Source organism: Canis lupus, chromosome 5, assembly GCF_048164855.1.
Source record: "Canis lupus baileyi chromosome 5, mCanLup2.hap1, whole genome shotgun sequence".
Taxonomy (NCBI): domain Eukaryota; kingdom Metazoa; phylum Chordata; class Mammalia; order Carnivora; family Canidae; genus Canis; species Canis lupus.
In genome coordinates this window covers 43,747,780-43,763,351 of record NC_132842.1, presented here as the reverse complement: position 1 = coordinate 43,763,351, position 15,572 = coordinate 43,747,780, and the positions used below count along the sequence as shown (strand labels likewise).

Genomic DNA, 15,572 nt, shown 5'->3' with positions numbered 1-15,572 from the left:
CAAAGTGCATTATACATACATTCAAAATACCAGAAAATATGCCACCAATATGTTCACTACTTTATCAACCTTCTATTACCATTGATTTTTTTTTTAAGATTGTATTTATTTATTCATGAGAGACACAGAGAGAGAGGCAGAGACACAGGCAGAGGGAGAAGCAGGTTCCATGCACAAGCCCAATGCGGGACTCAATCCCAGGACCACAGGATCACGCCATGAGCCAAAGGCAGATGCTTAACCGCTGAGCCATGCAGGCATTCCTACCACTGATTTTTAATATGCATATTTATTTTAAAATATAAGCATGCTTCTTATAATAAAAATAAATAGGGAATTCCATAAAGAAAACTATGAAGAAGTACACTTAAATCAAGTAACACTAATTACACGATTACACTGAGTTCTTCCCAAAATATGTGAAAAAAGTCTCTACAGAAAAACTTTTGAGTGGCATTCCAGATGTACATACCCAAAAGAAAATTTTCTGGCTTCCAGATAAATCTGATTGATCAATTCTCGAGTTGGTGCTACAATAATACACTCTGGTTCCTGCAGCTCTTTAAAACGACTGGCTGTTATTCCATCATGCATCATATGTGCCAAAATTGGCAAGAGAAAAGCTGCCTAGAAGTTGAATTACATAATTTACAAATTTTTTAATACATCATCCTTCTCCCTGTAGAAGTAAATGTATTCCTTACTCCCTTACAGCCTCTATATTCTTCTTACACCTTGCTAATAAATTTAAAATTAGAGAGGAAAACAATTTTTATTTCAGTGAATATTTAACACTTTAGCTTTTATGCTGGTATTTTTTCCGTTAATTGAAAAGCACATCATACCCACCAATTCTAAATAATTAACTTTAACTTATTTACAGAGGATAATGTACACATAACCTGATACAAATCACTGCACTTAGCAATTATTCTAAATGAATTCCTTTTGGAGTAGAGATAAAATTCTCAGACTGCCTGCCAAAAGTGGTACACAAACAACAAAAATTGGGAAATCAATCATTTGGATTACCCACACTTAGTCAAGTTACTGTGGCAGAAGAAATTTTGTGCTATAGTTTTTCTCATTAAGCAAATTAGACACTAAAATCTACCTCCAAAATCATGTGTAAGTCATACATCAGCTGCTGTATTATACAACTCATTTATTATCCCTTCAACTCTACTACAGAGGCTGATTAAAACCAAAAGAGCATGAACTACAGTTCTATGATTCAGAAACGACAGTCTGTCATTAAGACTCATCTCAAGAGCCCTACTTAACAGACAGATTCCAGAGGTAAGTCCTAAGAGCAACCTGATCTCATCAGTCTTTTAGATAGCATAACCTGAAGTTACTTCATATTAAAGACCAGGTGCAATGCATATTGCTATTTCTCATTCTTTTGACTCCAAAATTTTATCCACTTTATTATGTAACTTATTTTCTCTCTTTCTCTGCATTTCCTAACCTCTGGTGCCTTGACCCTCAATCATTTTTTTTTTTTGAGGGGGGAGGGGCAAAGACAGAGGGAGAGAGAACTCCAAGCAGGCTCCATGCCCAACACAGAGTCCAGTGAGGGGGCTCAATCTCATAACCTTGAGATCATGACCTGAGCTAAAATCAAAAGTCAGACACTTAACCAACTGAGCCACCCAGGCACCCCTCAATTGTTTTGTTTTAGATACTACCATGTTCCAGAAGGAGTTGTTTTAAAACAGACTAAACATCTATGAACTTCAACATTGCTCCAGAAACAATTCAAAATTCTTTTTTGAGAAGTACACAAACCCCAATAAAACCAGAATTCAGAAGCAAAACTCAGTATGACAGGACATCAAAATCATCAGCCTTCCATCCAACAAAAAATATTCAAACTACTTCATAAGAACTAAAGTTCAAAAACTGCTAATAGTTTGATTATGGGGCAGAATACATGTGGGAAAAGGACTTACAGTCTTTCCAGATCCTGTCTGAGCACAAGCCATCAAATCTCGTCCTGCTAATATAATAGGAATACTGTATTTTTGCACAGGAGTAAGCCTAGTATAACCGGCTTTAGCAATGTTGTTATTCAGTGTCTGACAGAGATTAGCTTCCTCAAAAGTCTAAAACAAAAAGGGGAGGAATATGATTAAATTCCATATATCCTATGCAGATCATTCCATAAACTTCTTTCATTTGAGTTAGTCTCAAGTTTTTGTTAATTCCACTTTATCTACTAAAGTTACTTTACCAATACGCCCCTGCACAAAAGTACTATCTAGAGCCTGTATACTATTTCTTGATGGAATTAAAGAATATTCTCTGTAGATACTAGTTCTAAAGACATTTTTTTCTGGCCTCTTAGAACCTGTGAAATACAAACACAATGATCATTAACCAGAGACTACTGAAGGCACCAACCAACTCCTTAGAATATCATTCTCCTAAGGGAGACTTTTCTTATATACTTAGGAAGCAGAAATCTTCAATCTCTAGGAAAAACACCCTTTTTAGTAAATTTAAAGGAAGTTCTCTTACTAGTTTGGGAATGTGGGATGAAATTTAATACTCTTTCAACATAGCCCTTAATTCCATAAGTAATACATGGTAGATATGTCTCAATTTTTAATCTAAACCATTATATGTGAAAAATGAAATTTTTGTATTAATATCAACTTACAAAAATATACTATATATTTTATACATAAAGTTTGCTATATATTCAATACATAATTATTATACTGACCAGAATTGCTGGTGGTGCATCATGTCCAGATACTTCTACAAGAATAGTATCATATTTGTCAAAGTTTATGCCTGTTTGATAATGTGCAAAGATGGAGTCCTCATCCTCAGGTGGAGGAGGTGGTATGTAGGTAACCTTTGGTCCTTAGAATTCAAATAAAAGATAGAGCTTACATTACAATGATCAGAAGAAAATTAAGAGGGAAAACAAAACCTGAAAATCAAATTTTAAATACTGAAGAACTTCCCAATGTTTACCATTAAAGTTTTCACTTCAAATAAAAAAAAAGGTTAACTCTGTTCTTATTTTTCATTTTTATTATAATGCAACAGACGTTCATGTGGTTCACACAAAAATTAATATACCTTGAGTGTCACCACTTTCTCCTCCTTCAGCTTCCGATTTCCAAGAATCTTAAAGGGAATCAAACCAGAGATAAATATATTTTTATTTGAGGGGTGAAAGAACTTTCACTGTAAAAATCAAATACCTTATCTAAAATAAAACTTACTTTTTCCAGAGCTTGTTATTACTTCTTCATTTAAACCTTTGTAACCACCTAATTAAAGAAATCCATATTGACAATTAATCAAGATACAAGGCTATGCACCTCTTTATTTTCATTGCTTATCTTCAAAGAGAACAAGTTCTAAAAATGGACATTTTTAAAGTCCTTCATACAAATAAGACAAGACAGAATTCTTAACTATTTTAAGTTTCTTTAATATTCAAAATGCTGATTTTATGTAAATTATACTGTTTCATACTACTAGTTTTTACTTAAGCTGCTCTGTCCCTTTCCTCATTTCTATATTCCTCAGCAAAGGAATGCATTTTTTTAAATGAACTAAAAGTCCATCTGTATTGGGTATCCCCACTACCATTCCCAGGTTGTATGATTCAGCAGGACTCAGAATAGTCATACGCACAGCTATGATTTATTACAGTGAAAGGAAAGGGAGAACCAGCATGGGGCAAAGTCCAGAGTTAACTAGACACAAGTTTCCAAGAGTCCTCTCCCACTGGTGTCATACAGGATACAGTTAATTTCCCAAGCAACAAGTTGTGACAACATGTTAAAACTGTTGCCCACCTGAGAAGCTCATTAGAGACACAGTACTCATGGTTTTTATTAGAGGTTGAAAATGTAGACATTTTCTGGTTGGCACATACTAATATTCCACACTCCTGAATGAAAAGCATGTATTAAAACTACATTGTTGTACAAATACTCCAGACACAGTAAGCCACTCTTAAAACTAGTTGGGTGATGAGAACACTTCCCAAATCCAATTTCCCAGATGCCAAGCAAAAAACAACCTTGTAAGCAGGACATTAGAAGAATAGCAGTCAGCCCTGTCACGTTAACTCTTTTCCATATACTACCTTCATGGTTTTAGATAACTAGTTATCTATTAAAGTCACTTTCTGGTATTATCACAGAAAAGAGTAAGAACTGCATTCTATTTGAAAATCTAACTGGATATATATTTACATGCAAGCTCTCTAACTTCCTTGTCCTGAACATCCACAGGTCTTGAAATCCTTTTCCCAACAAGATTTGAGCATTTGTAGATATAGTTTAACTAGCCATTAATAACCTCCTTCTATAATGAAGAATCTAAGAATCAAGGGGAGAAATAAAGACAGTTCCAGGGAGTCATCTATTTGAATGCTCTCAGACTACTAAAGATCACTGAGGATTTTTCAGAGACATCAAACAAGTTTTATTATTTTCCTAGTCTGGAAAGCATTTTAACTTTTATATTATGAAATCTAAACATTTGTAACTCTGAAAAATTTTTTCATAGTACAAAATCATGTATACTGAAACTTTATGCCTTATGCCAAATTAAATAACTATCTCATGAAAAAGCATTGTTTTATTATAAGAACATGTACATATAGACATATTTCAATCTTCAACATCTGGACAGTATCCCGTTTTATGGTTATATTATTTATTAAACCATTATTTGTCAATGAATTTTGGTTGCTTTTCAGGTTTTATTTATTATAAATGAAGCTTCGGTGAACAACACCCTTGTGCATACATTGAGCAAATACATCTATGGTATATAATTCCTATAATGGAACTGTTACACTGAGAAGTATTAAATAACTCTCCAAAACAGGTGGAACAAATGTCTACTTCTCAAAGTATATAAAAGCAGTAACAGTTACCTTTAACTTTAAAAATTAAGTTGAGATTCCATAATGTTAACCATTTATAGGTAAACCAAGTAAGAACTCACCTCGTCTACTTCCACTGCCACTTCTGCTTTGGTAAGTGTCACCATTACCTGTAATGCATTTTTTTGCAGATTATTTTGAGAAAACTCAGCTCATTTTTTTAAACACAGTTCTCCTTTTTTATTTAAATATTTTACCTATTTATTAGAGAGAGAGAGCGTGCAAGCACAAGTGAGTAGAGGGGCAGAGGGAGCAGCAGACTCCCCGCTGAGCAGGAAGCCCAACATGGGGCTCTACCCTGGGACCTCAGGATCATGACCTGAGCTGAAGGCAGATGCTTAACTGACTGAGCCACCCAGGTGCCCCTATTGGGTCTCTTCCTTGAACATGTAAACCATATAGCTATTTCTATTCAAGTATTAAGTGTTGAGGATTCCTGGTCCCTTCATTTATCCATCTCTTAATTCTACATTTATTTTAAAACTTTTCTTCATTTGAACATTGTTCAAAGACTTCCTGGTTTTGTTTTTTTTTTTTGAGAGTTTCGAGTTTACAGAAAAATTGAAGGAAAGGAACAGAGATTTCCCATATACCTCCTCCTGCCCCCACATTTGAAGAGCCTCCCTCATCATCAATATCCCCCATCAGAGTAGTACATTTGTTACAGCTGATGAACTCAAGCTGACATGGCATAATCCAAGTTTACATTAAGGCTCACTCTTGATGTTGTACATTCTATGCATTTGGACAAATATAAAATGACATGTATCCACCATTAATGTATCATATAAAGTATTTTCACTATCCTAAAAAATCCTCATGCTATTCATCCCTCCCCACAACCCCTGGCAACCACTGATGTTTTTACCCTTCTCCAGAGTTGTTCCTTTTCCAGAACTTCGTAAAGTTAGAACTTATACAGTATGTAGCCTATCCATATTGGCTTCCTTCACTTAATAACATGCATTTAGGGTTCCTCCTTATCTTTTCATACTTCGAAAGCTCATTTCCTTTTAGTGCTCAATAATATTCTATTGTCTTGATATACCAGTTTATCCACATTTGCACATTTTTATCAACAACTGTGGTTTGTTTGTTTGGTTGGTTTTCATTTTCTCTTCAAATCCCCTAACTCAGAGTTCTGTCTTTGAAACTATTGCAGGGACACCTGGGTGGCTCAGCGGTTGAGCTTCTGCCTTCGGCTCAGGGCGTGATCCCAGAGTCCCAGATCAAGTCCCACATCAGGCTTCCTTCATGGAGCTTGCTTCTCCCTCTGCCTGTGTATCTGTGTGTGTGTGTGTGTGTGTGTGTGTGTCTCATGAATAAATAAAATCTTTAAAAAAAAGAAACTAGAAACTATTGCAAATTTAATTTTCCTTCCCCCAATTAAAGCTATAATTTACACCTCAAATTAACTGGTAGATAAGAGAGAAGAAGTAATTCACAATGCACAATTTTGTAAGGAAGGCAAACTTGCCCATGAATTTTTGCCTGCTGGTCTAAAAAGCAGAGAAAATCATGAGCTAACCTAGTATACTTAAACATATTAGGTTACTAACTGTAGAGCTAAAATCATATATAAATTATTAACATTCAATAAGAAATTCTATTTCTTACCTGCACCACTTAATACTGGTCTTCTAGAACCAAAAGGGCCACCAGTGCGCTGTGTCCCCTCATCTTGTTCATATTCACGATCTATATTTGTACATAATAAAATGAGATTGTTACTTTTAAGAAGTTTTAAAACCATACAGCAAAGAAAAGAAAATCAAATTATAGTGCCAGAAATTAAAGATGTGAGGCAAAACAGTTTAAATTTTACAGGAATCAAAATAAGCATTCTTCTAAGTACCATACAAAGGACTTCTCCACAAACTATTTCTTTCAATTATAAATTACGTCCTCAAAGTTTTATTTTATTAAAATTATTTTATAAAAGAAGCTAGGGCCAATGCTATGTTAAAATAGCATATAAGCAAAAGTTAAAGAACCTCCAAAAAGTAAACTGTTACTGCCCCCAAAATTTCAGAATTACATAATCTCATTACTTACTCTCCAGAATAGCACCCCCTTATTCCCACTGTTGCCAAATGAAAGCTTTCAAGTCCTGAACAACAACCCCTAGACCCCTACTCTTTTTTAAATGTGACAATTCACTAATCTCTTACACATTTATTAAATCATTATTACAAATTTAACTTCCAAAACCACTAATCTAACCATTAAGAGACAAATGCAATCCAACAGTGACTTCTGAAGTCAATACCCCTAGCTCCAAAGAATGATGGCTGGAGTAATTTAAGGGAGAAAGCCACATTAGTAAATGTACAATGAGGGGTAGAAACTTAGAGAAGGCCATCTCTTTCTAAGCTTGGTCATTATCATCAGAGCTCTAAAACACTTAAATAAGATTAAAGAGCTGAGTCACACAAACTTCTAGAAAGATTCATATATTCCAACTAACAAGTATGCAATTAGATATGGATCTAAAAAATAATGTTATATACAATGTAGGTGATTATGTACCAGTCTGAAAAGCTATTCTCATATAATCCTCTCAACAATATTATGTGTTAAGGAGGAAATGATGAAAAATAAAACCTAATAGATAAAGCACACCGTTTGCAATTCACTACTAACTTGGATTTCCTAGACCAAATCCTCCACGGCAACCTCGGAAACTACCTCTTCCACCTCTTCTAGATGACCCTGAAGCTTCTGAATCATTTCCATCTTGAAAGCCTATAGTATTAAAACACACACACAAAAAAACAATACAAAACAACAACAAAAATCTTGGAGAAATGGTGGCCAAATTTAATTTAAGCCCTGGATATTTCAATGACCTTAAACATTTTAAGACATTAATAGTTATTAAAAAGAACTGCCATATTTGACCTATAAGGGTTCAACTTAACTAACATAAACAAACATAGCTACAATTTAGGAAAAAAAAAACACAATGCTTGCTTTGAAAAAACTAAAACTGACTAGGGGTGGCTGGCTGGCTTAGTTGGTAGAATATGTGACTCCTGGCTTCAGGGTCTTGAGTTTAAACCCATGTTGAGGGTAGAGTTTACTTAAAAAAAAAAAAAAACTAAAAATGACTAAAAGGAAAAAGTGTCACTTGTAAAACAATGAAAGTTGCCACAGTTGGATCATTAACAAGATTTTTACAATGTAGAGAAGGATTAGATAAATCTATACTTCTATTTATTCTTTACAGAAAATAGTAAAACATCTTAAAGCACAGATATATAGGCATATATAAAGTCTGATTTCCTGCTATAATGTATTAATTCAACTGAATACCAAAAATCAGAATAAACAGCTCAAGTAAAATTTGATCCCACCTGCAGCAAAACAAGATCAATTCAAAACCAAAATGTCAACTGGGCAGAAAATAAGGAAACTGAGATTTAGTTTATGAATCTGTCACTATTTTACACCCAAAGAAACTGATCAATAAAGGTAAAAATTCTCCATATATTTCTTGCTATTGAAGTACATGTGTTTTTAAAACCTTAAGGGCAGACTTAATGTAAGGTAAATTCAGAGTTATACATCTACTACTTAAAACTTAGATTCCTCAATCTGGCAATAATCTTTTTGTCAATAATTATATCCACCTTTTAATTCTAATTTATTTGTGCCTCTTTATCTTTGAATAAACTTTGTTGGGGTTTATCTCTTTTCAAGAGACAGTTTATCTTTTTGATCCACTTCTTTTTAAGGTATGTTACTTTGGTGTGTGAACATGAATAAATAAAATATATAAAACATATGTATATATATATATGTGTGTGTGTGTGTGTGTATATATATACATATATATATACACACACACACACACACACACAAGTTTAAAAAATAAAATCAAAACCTATGGACTCACTACCCAGCTTAAAACAAAAAATTTTCAATACCTCTGGAGCCATGGATAGTCTTTTTCTCTATAATATTTCCCTTTCTTTCTCAACCAATATCCTAAATTATTTTTAATTTCCTTGCTCTTAATTTTAGCAACCATGTACATATCTTTATGCAACATATTGGTCAGTTTTGTGTTTGAGCTTTATGTAATGGAATTATACAGAATATATTCTTGGTCCTGCTTCTTTTATCCACCTTTGTTGTTGTTGTTGATTTGTAAAAATGTACTTCACTTTTACTGTTGAATAATACTTCATTGTTTCTGTTTCATTCATGTTTATTATCTTTTTAAGTGGCTTCTACTAAGTTTTTAATTACTTAAGTTGAACACTTAGCTCACTTCTTTTCTACTCCATATATTTAAGACTATAAACTTTCCTTAAAAAGTTAGCTGCTTAATAGGTTTTGATGTTTTTACTGCCAATTCAGTTCTAAATACATTATTACTGCCATATGAATTTTAATTCATAAATTGAAATTTTCAGTTTCCAAATCTCAAGGGTTAGGCTTTTCATTATGGATTTCTACTTTCATGATACTTTAACAAGAGGACACAGTTTGTGATAAATTCTGTTATATTTTGGGGCTACCTCTTCGCCTTAACTGATGGTAAAATTATAGTATTTTCCATATGCTGCAAAAAAATGTGTAATTTATGATATGGGGCATATTATTCCAAGCACAAATATTAAATCAAGCTTAATAAATGGTATTCAAAACTTCATAGATCTCACAGTCTTAATCAGTCTGGTCTGCTTATTCTGTCAATTCTAAGGGAAAAATTATTTAAATCCAGGATTAGAGGTTTAACTAGAATTTGCAAATTTTTCCATATAATTATGTTTACTTTTACTTTAAATACTTAAAAATATGTTGTTAGATTTCAAGCCATGTTCCAAACTATAATAACTTCCCAGTAAACTTGACTTTTATCACTAAGTAATTATTTCTTTATTCTTAATATGTCTGCTTTAGAGTCTATTTTGTCTCCCATTTCTATGTCAGTTTATTGGGGTTAATCTTGGACTGACATTTTTTTCTATTTTCAACTCTACATTGAAATTACATTTACTGTTAACATATATTATGATTACTTACATATCCATTTTTTACTTCTATCACCCTATTTTGTGTTCTCCTTACCCTGAGTTTTTTAATGTATTTTGTTCTCCTTTCTGTCCAATCGATTTTCCAAACGCTGCATTTTATGTTTTTGCTTTATTCTCAATTTCAGTATAAATAAGAAGTATTTATTTTCAGCCTTGTCTCCTTCCTCAAAGTCCTAGCCTTCTATTCTACTGGATTTCTTCCACTAGTAGGTTATATATTACATCCTTTTTCTTATTATCCTTCAATTTTACCATTTTTAAGAAATTCTGAAATTAGTTTCAATCTGTTCTCTTTCCTACTGAGTTGACAAAGAACTAAAGTATTTTCATTTGCTAGTATTTTAGTTATTTCTAAAACCCCTAAATTAATTTACATTACTACAATCTTCTAGAGTCAGACTTACTTGTTTACCAATATGTTTATCAATTTTAAAATGTGTGTTTATTTAGTTTTGCTCATCATTGCTTCCTACTTCTTTCTTGTTGCATTGTTTCTTTCCTGCTAATACCATAATTAAGTAGTTCTTTCCTCAGTGGCCTGACAGTACTCAACATCATCTTTATCTGGGTGTTTTCTGACACCTAAATTATCTGGATATAGCAGTTTGGATTCAGAACTACTCTCCCTCAGGATTCTAAATTCTACTCTATTATGTTCTCCACCTTTATGGGGAAAAAATTCTGCTCTCTGTTGTTCCTTTACAGGTGTATCTGTCTTTTTTCTCTGTTAGTTCTAATTATTTTTATCTTAGTAATTTTGCAATGTCAATATACAGATAAGGGTGGAATTTTTTTTTTCATTTGCTCAAGATTCTTGTACCTCCTTAACTCTGGAAAAGTCTCTCAACTAGTCTCTGAATAGCCTTCTTTTTCCTGCTTCACCTCCTCCCATTTTCTCTGTTCTCTCTTCAAGTGATACTTAGACATTTGTTAGAATAACAGAGCTTCTTATTTTATCTCCCATATCAATTAAATGCTTTCGTGTTTTCCATTCTCAAATAGAATTTCCTCAGATCTATCTTTGGATTCATTTATTCTACTCATCTTCGTTTAATCTGTTTAATCTATTATGTTTTCAATCAATAACTACTGCTTTCTGTAAATTCAATTTGGTGCCTTTTCAAAAATAGTTTCTCTACTAAGCAAATGACTATATAATGACTCCCTATCTCCAGTATCTATAGCTTTTAATTCCATACACAGGAGATACACATTTAAATGAACATTCTCTTTTTTTCCCCAAAGCTTATGCCAGTTTCTAATTATATAAGGAGCCTAATAATTAGAGGTAAAAAGAACATGGATATCCTACAGAATTAAAATTCTGCATGACTTTCTGGTTAGAAGGTAGGGATAGAAACTTTACATATTCTACATGGTTTTAAAAATAATTTGTTTTTGGACGCCTGGGTGGCTCAGTGATTGAGCATCTGCCTTTGGCTCAGGTCATGATCCTGGGGTCCTGGGATCAAGTCCCACATTAGGCTCCCGATAGTGTCTCTCATGAATAAGTAAATAAAATATTTTTTAAGAATAGAAAATAATAAATTGACAAGGTAAGTAAAACATTATAAAAGTTAAAATAAATGAATTAGAACTATACTTCAACATATAAATCTTTAAAAACTTGGAATAAAAAGGTCACAAAAATGGGGGTTGGGGTGCCTGGCTGCCTTCATCAGTAGAGCATGCAACACTCGACCTCGGAGTTATAAGTTTGAGCCCTACTGGGTACAGAGACTACTTAAAATCTTTAAAAAAAAAATCACAAAAACTAGGTATAATAAACTTTTTAAAAGTATGAATAGGAGTATACTCTACACACCAATGTTTTTAAAAAGTTACCTCTGGGAAAATGATATATAAAATACAGAGGGAAGGTGGGTCTTCCAACAATTGTGGATTTTTTTTTCTATATATGAAGTAACATATGACAAAAAGTTCCTGTTAAATCCAGGTAGTGGTATACAAGTGTTTAGAATATTCTGTGCTTTTCTGAGTTCTTGAAATATTTCAAAATTTACTTTAAATGTCACTTTTCATAAAATAACATTAATATATTTTTAAAGGTGACATTAGTCCTTCCATGAAGTATATTCTGCATTTCAGAAGTGACAACTGACAATCTCTTGCAGCTCTTAAAGAGTAATTTTATAAATCATTTAAACTTTGTGTAAAAGAAACATGAATATTTCATTTCAAAAAGTACTTACCATAAATTTAGCGAGGTCACTCAACCTTCAATATACAAAATTCAATTTTATTTCTATATACTAGCAAACAAAATGAAAAATTTTAAATGATATAGATCACTAACATCAGCAAAAACTGCAAAGTGAGAAACTCCAAATTCTGCTTCTCCAAAAAAGAAAAAAAAAATGAACAAAAACTATCAGAATTAACATTTTCCAAAATGAAAACTAATCAGGCTTGCAGTAATCCAGAGACTATTTTTTAAAAGCTGATTCTCTCAAAAAAATAAATAAATAAATAATAAAATAAAATAAAATAAAATAAAATAAAATAAAATAAAAGCTGATTCTCAGCAAGAAACAGTGAACTCTGTGGCATATTTCAACTTACTTCAGTTCCATCTCCTGGCAATTCCACTTCTAGGCATATATCAAAAGATGCAAAGACAAGGACTCAAACAGACACATATATATGAATGTTCACAGGAGCATTATTCACAATAGCCAAAGTAAGTAAAAACCCCAAATGTTCATCGATAGATGAATGGATAAAATGTGGTATTATACATACAAGGGATAATTATTCAGCCATAAAAAGAAATGTTCTTTGTTCAAATACATGCTACAAACATGAACAATCACTGAAAACATGCTAAGTGAATTAAGCCAGACACAAAAGAGAAAATGTATGATTCCACTTGTATAAAATACCTAGAATAGAGGCAAATTCAAGGAAAACATAGAGTTTACCAGGAACTCAGAGGAAGAAAATAAAGGGACTATATAATGGGTACAGATTTCTGCTTATGTTTCTGTTTCAATTTTGGAAACTGTGGTGACAATTGTACAACACTGTAAATGTACTTAATGACATTTAATTATACAGTTAAATTTAATTAAAATAGCAGATTTTATGTCATAGTTATTTTCTCAAATTTGACAAAAAATATTAATTCCCACATCCAAGAAGCTTAATCAACTCCTAATAGGATAAATTTAAAGAGATTTACACCTATACCTAACAATATAAAACATGAACAAATGGTACTGGGATAGTCACTTGCAAAAGAATGAAGTAGGAACCCTCCCTCATATCACATACAAAAATGAACTCAGAAGGGACTAAAGAGCAAAATAATAAAAGTATTAGAAGGAAACATAGGTGAAATCTACATGACCCCGTAAGAGGCAAAGGTTTTCTAGATACAAGAAAAGCACAACCAACAAATGAAAAAATAAACTAGACAGCATCAAAATTTAAAACTTCTGTGCTTCAGAGAACACCATCAAGAAAACAAAAAGGTAACAGGAGAATATATCTGCAAACCATATATCTGACAGAACATGTATCAAGAAGATAAAAAGAATTCTTTAAAAGACAAACCAATTTTTTAAATAAGCAAATGATCTGGATACACCTTTCTTCAAAAGAGATACAAATAGCCAATACACATATGAAAAGCTGTTCAACATACAGCCAGCCATCAGGAAACACAAATCGAAATGACAATGAGATACCATTTTACACCCACAAAAATCACTACTGCCAACAAGACATACAGTAACACAGATCAGTGAGGGTACAGAGAAACTGGGACACCTATACCCTGTTGGAAGGAATATAAATTGGTGAAGCTGCTGTGAAAAATAATCTGGCATTTTCACTCCTGGGTATATGTACCAGAAAAGTGAAAACATATGTTCACATAAAACTTGTACACAGAAGTTGATAACAGTATTAGTCATAATAACCCAAAAATAGAAACAACCCAGTAATCAATCAACTGATAAACAGAATGTTGTATAACTGTATAGTGAAATATTACTCAGCCATCACAAGTAATTAAGTACTATCACATGTTACAACATGGACGGACAAACCTTGAAAAGATCATCCTAGGTGAAAGAAAACACAAGAGACCACATATTACATAATTCCATTTATATGAAAAGTCCAGAATCAGCAAATCCATATCTACAGAAAGTCGATTAATGGTTGTCAAAGAATGGAGAAAAAAAGGGAAATGGGAATAACTGCTGATAGACACAGGGTTTGGGGGGGGGGGGTGGAGAAAGGAAATGTTCAGGAATTAAATGATGAGATGGGCATACAACAGTAAATATATTTAAAACTACTGAGGTATATCTCTGAAATGGTGAAACCTATGTTATATGGAGTAATAGATAAATAAAAAACATATGCATCACAAAATATCAGATACTTAAAGAAAGATGTTTAATAACTCTCTAGCGGAAACTGCAAAACACAACTAGGAAAAACTAAAGATTTACTCGAACGGGGATATTCATGGATTAAAACTCAATATTGTAAAGATGGTCATTCCACTCAAATTCAATGCAATCCCCAAAATACGTCATTAGGTTTTTTTCCTGAAAATTGATAAACTGATTCTAAAAATCACAAGGAAATACAAAAAAAAAAAAAAAAACAAAAACAAAAACCTAAGAATAACCCAGAATACTGAAGAACAATGAACTTGGAAGACTTAGCCTACCAGATACTGAGATCTATTATGAATTGCACTAATCAGGCTATATAGCAAAGATGCCAAAATATAGTAACTAACTAGTGGAAAGGAACCAAGTCCAGGAACAGTCATGCATATATACTGTCCCCTGATTTAGGGCAAAGAAGGCCTTGTAGTTTAGAGTGGAAGGAAAAGTGTTTCAGTATGTGATATGGGATCAAACGGATGCCCTCATGGAGAAAAAAAAAAAATGTACCTTGATCCTTATTTACACCATATACAAAAATAAAGTCCAGATGAATTACAATCTGAATGTGGAAGTTAAAAAGATAAAATTCTATTATTTTTAAAAGATTTTTATTTATTTATTCATGAGAGAAGCAGAGAGAGAGAGGGGCAGAGACACAGGCAGAGGGAGAAGCAGGCTCCATGCAGGGAGCCTGATGCAGAACTCGATCCCGGGTCTCCAGGATCATGCCCTGGGCCAAAGGCAGACGCTAAACCACTGAGCCACCCAGGGATCCCTAAAAAGATAAAATTCTAAAAGAAAAATAGAAGAGAGTTCTCTTCATGACTTTAGAGGAAGCAAAGAGACTCCCAATATAAATGTCATCCAAGAGTTATTTTTACTACTTTACAAACTTTCTCTAAGTTTTAAATTATTTGCCAATGAAAAGGTAAAAACAAACACCCAACAGAAAAGGTGGCAGAAGATTTGAGTCAGCACTACACAAAAGATGATGTGCAATGGCCAGTGAACATATGAAGCACTGCATATTTCATTAGTCCATCAAGAAAAGGCAAATTATAACCACAATAAGATATATCACCACAAACTTAGTAGAATGGTTAAACTTAAAAAGAAAATACCAGGCGTTGGTGAAGATGTGGGAGTATACCTTAGTACACCTATCTTGAAAAC

General features: G+C 33.0%; 1 protein-coding gene across 4 annotated transcripts in view; it reads right to left on the bottom strand.

Moving 5' to 3' along the window:
• DDX4 (DEAD-box helicase 4) overlaps nt 1-15,572 on the bottom strand; it is an 83,138-nt gene that overhangs the window by 20,793 nt on the left and 46,773 nt on the right. For 2 of the 4 annotated variants that reach the window (XM_072826421.1, XM_072826422.1), the window contains 8 exons: nt 7,568-7,669; nt 6,542-6,622; nt 4,987-5,034; nt 3,243-3,290; nt 3,097-3,144; nt 2,732-2,874; nt 1,956-2,108; nt 473-627 (listed from right to left, as the gene is read on the bottom strand). In XM_072826421.1, coding sequence (XP_072682522.1) covers nt 473-627; nt 1,956-2,108; nt 2,732-2,874; nt 3,097-3,144; nt 3,243-3,290; nt 4,987-5,034; nt 6,542-6,622; nt 7,568-7,669 — 778 coding nt within the window. The remainder of the gene's footprint in view (nt 1-472; nt 628-1,955; nt 2,109-2,731; nt 2,875-3,096; nt 3,145-3,242; nt 3,291-4,986; nt 5,035-6,541; nt 6,623-7,567; nt 7,670-15,572) is intronic. The other 2 variants (XM_072826424.1, XM_072826423.1) reach the window with 1 other exon arrangement.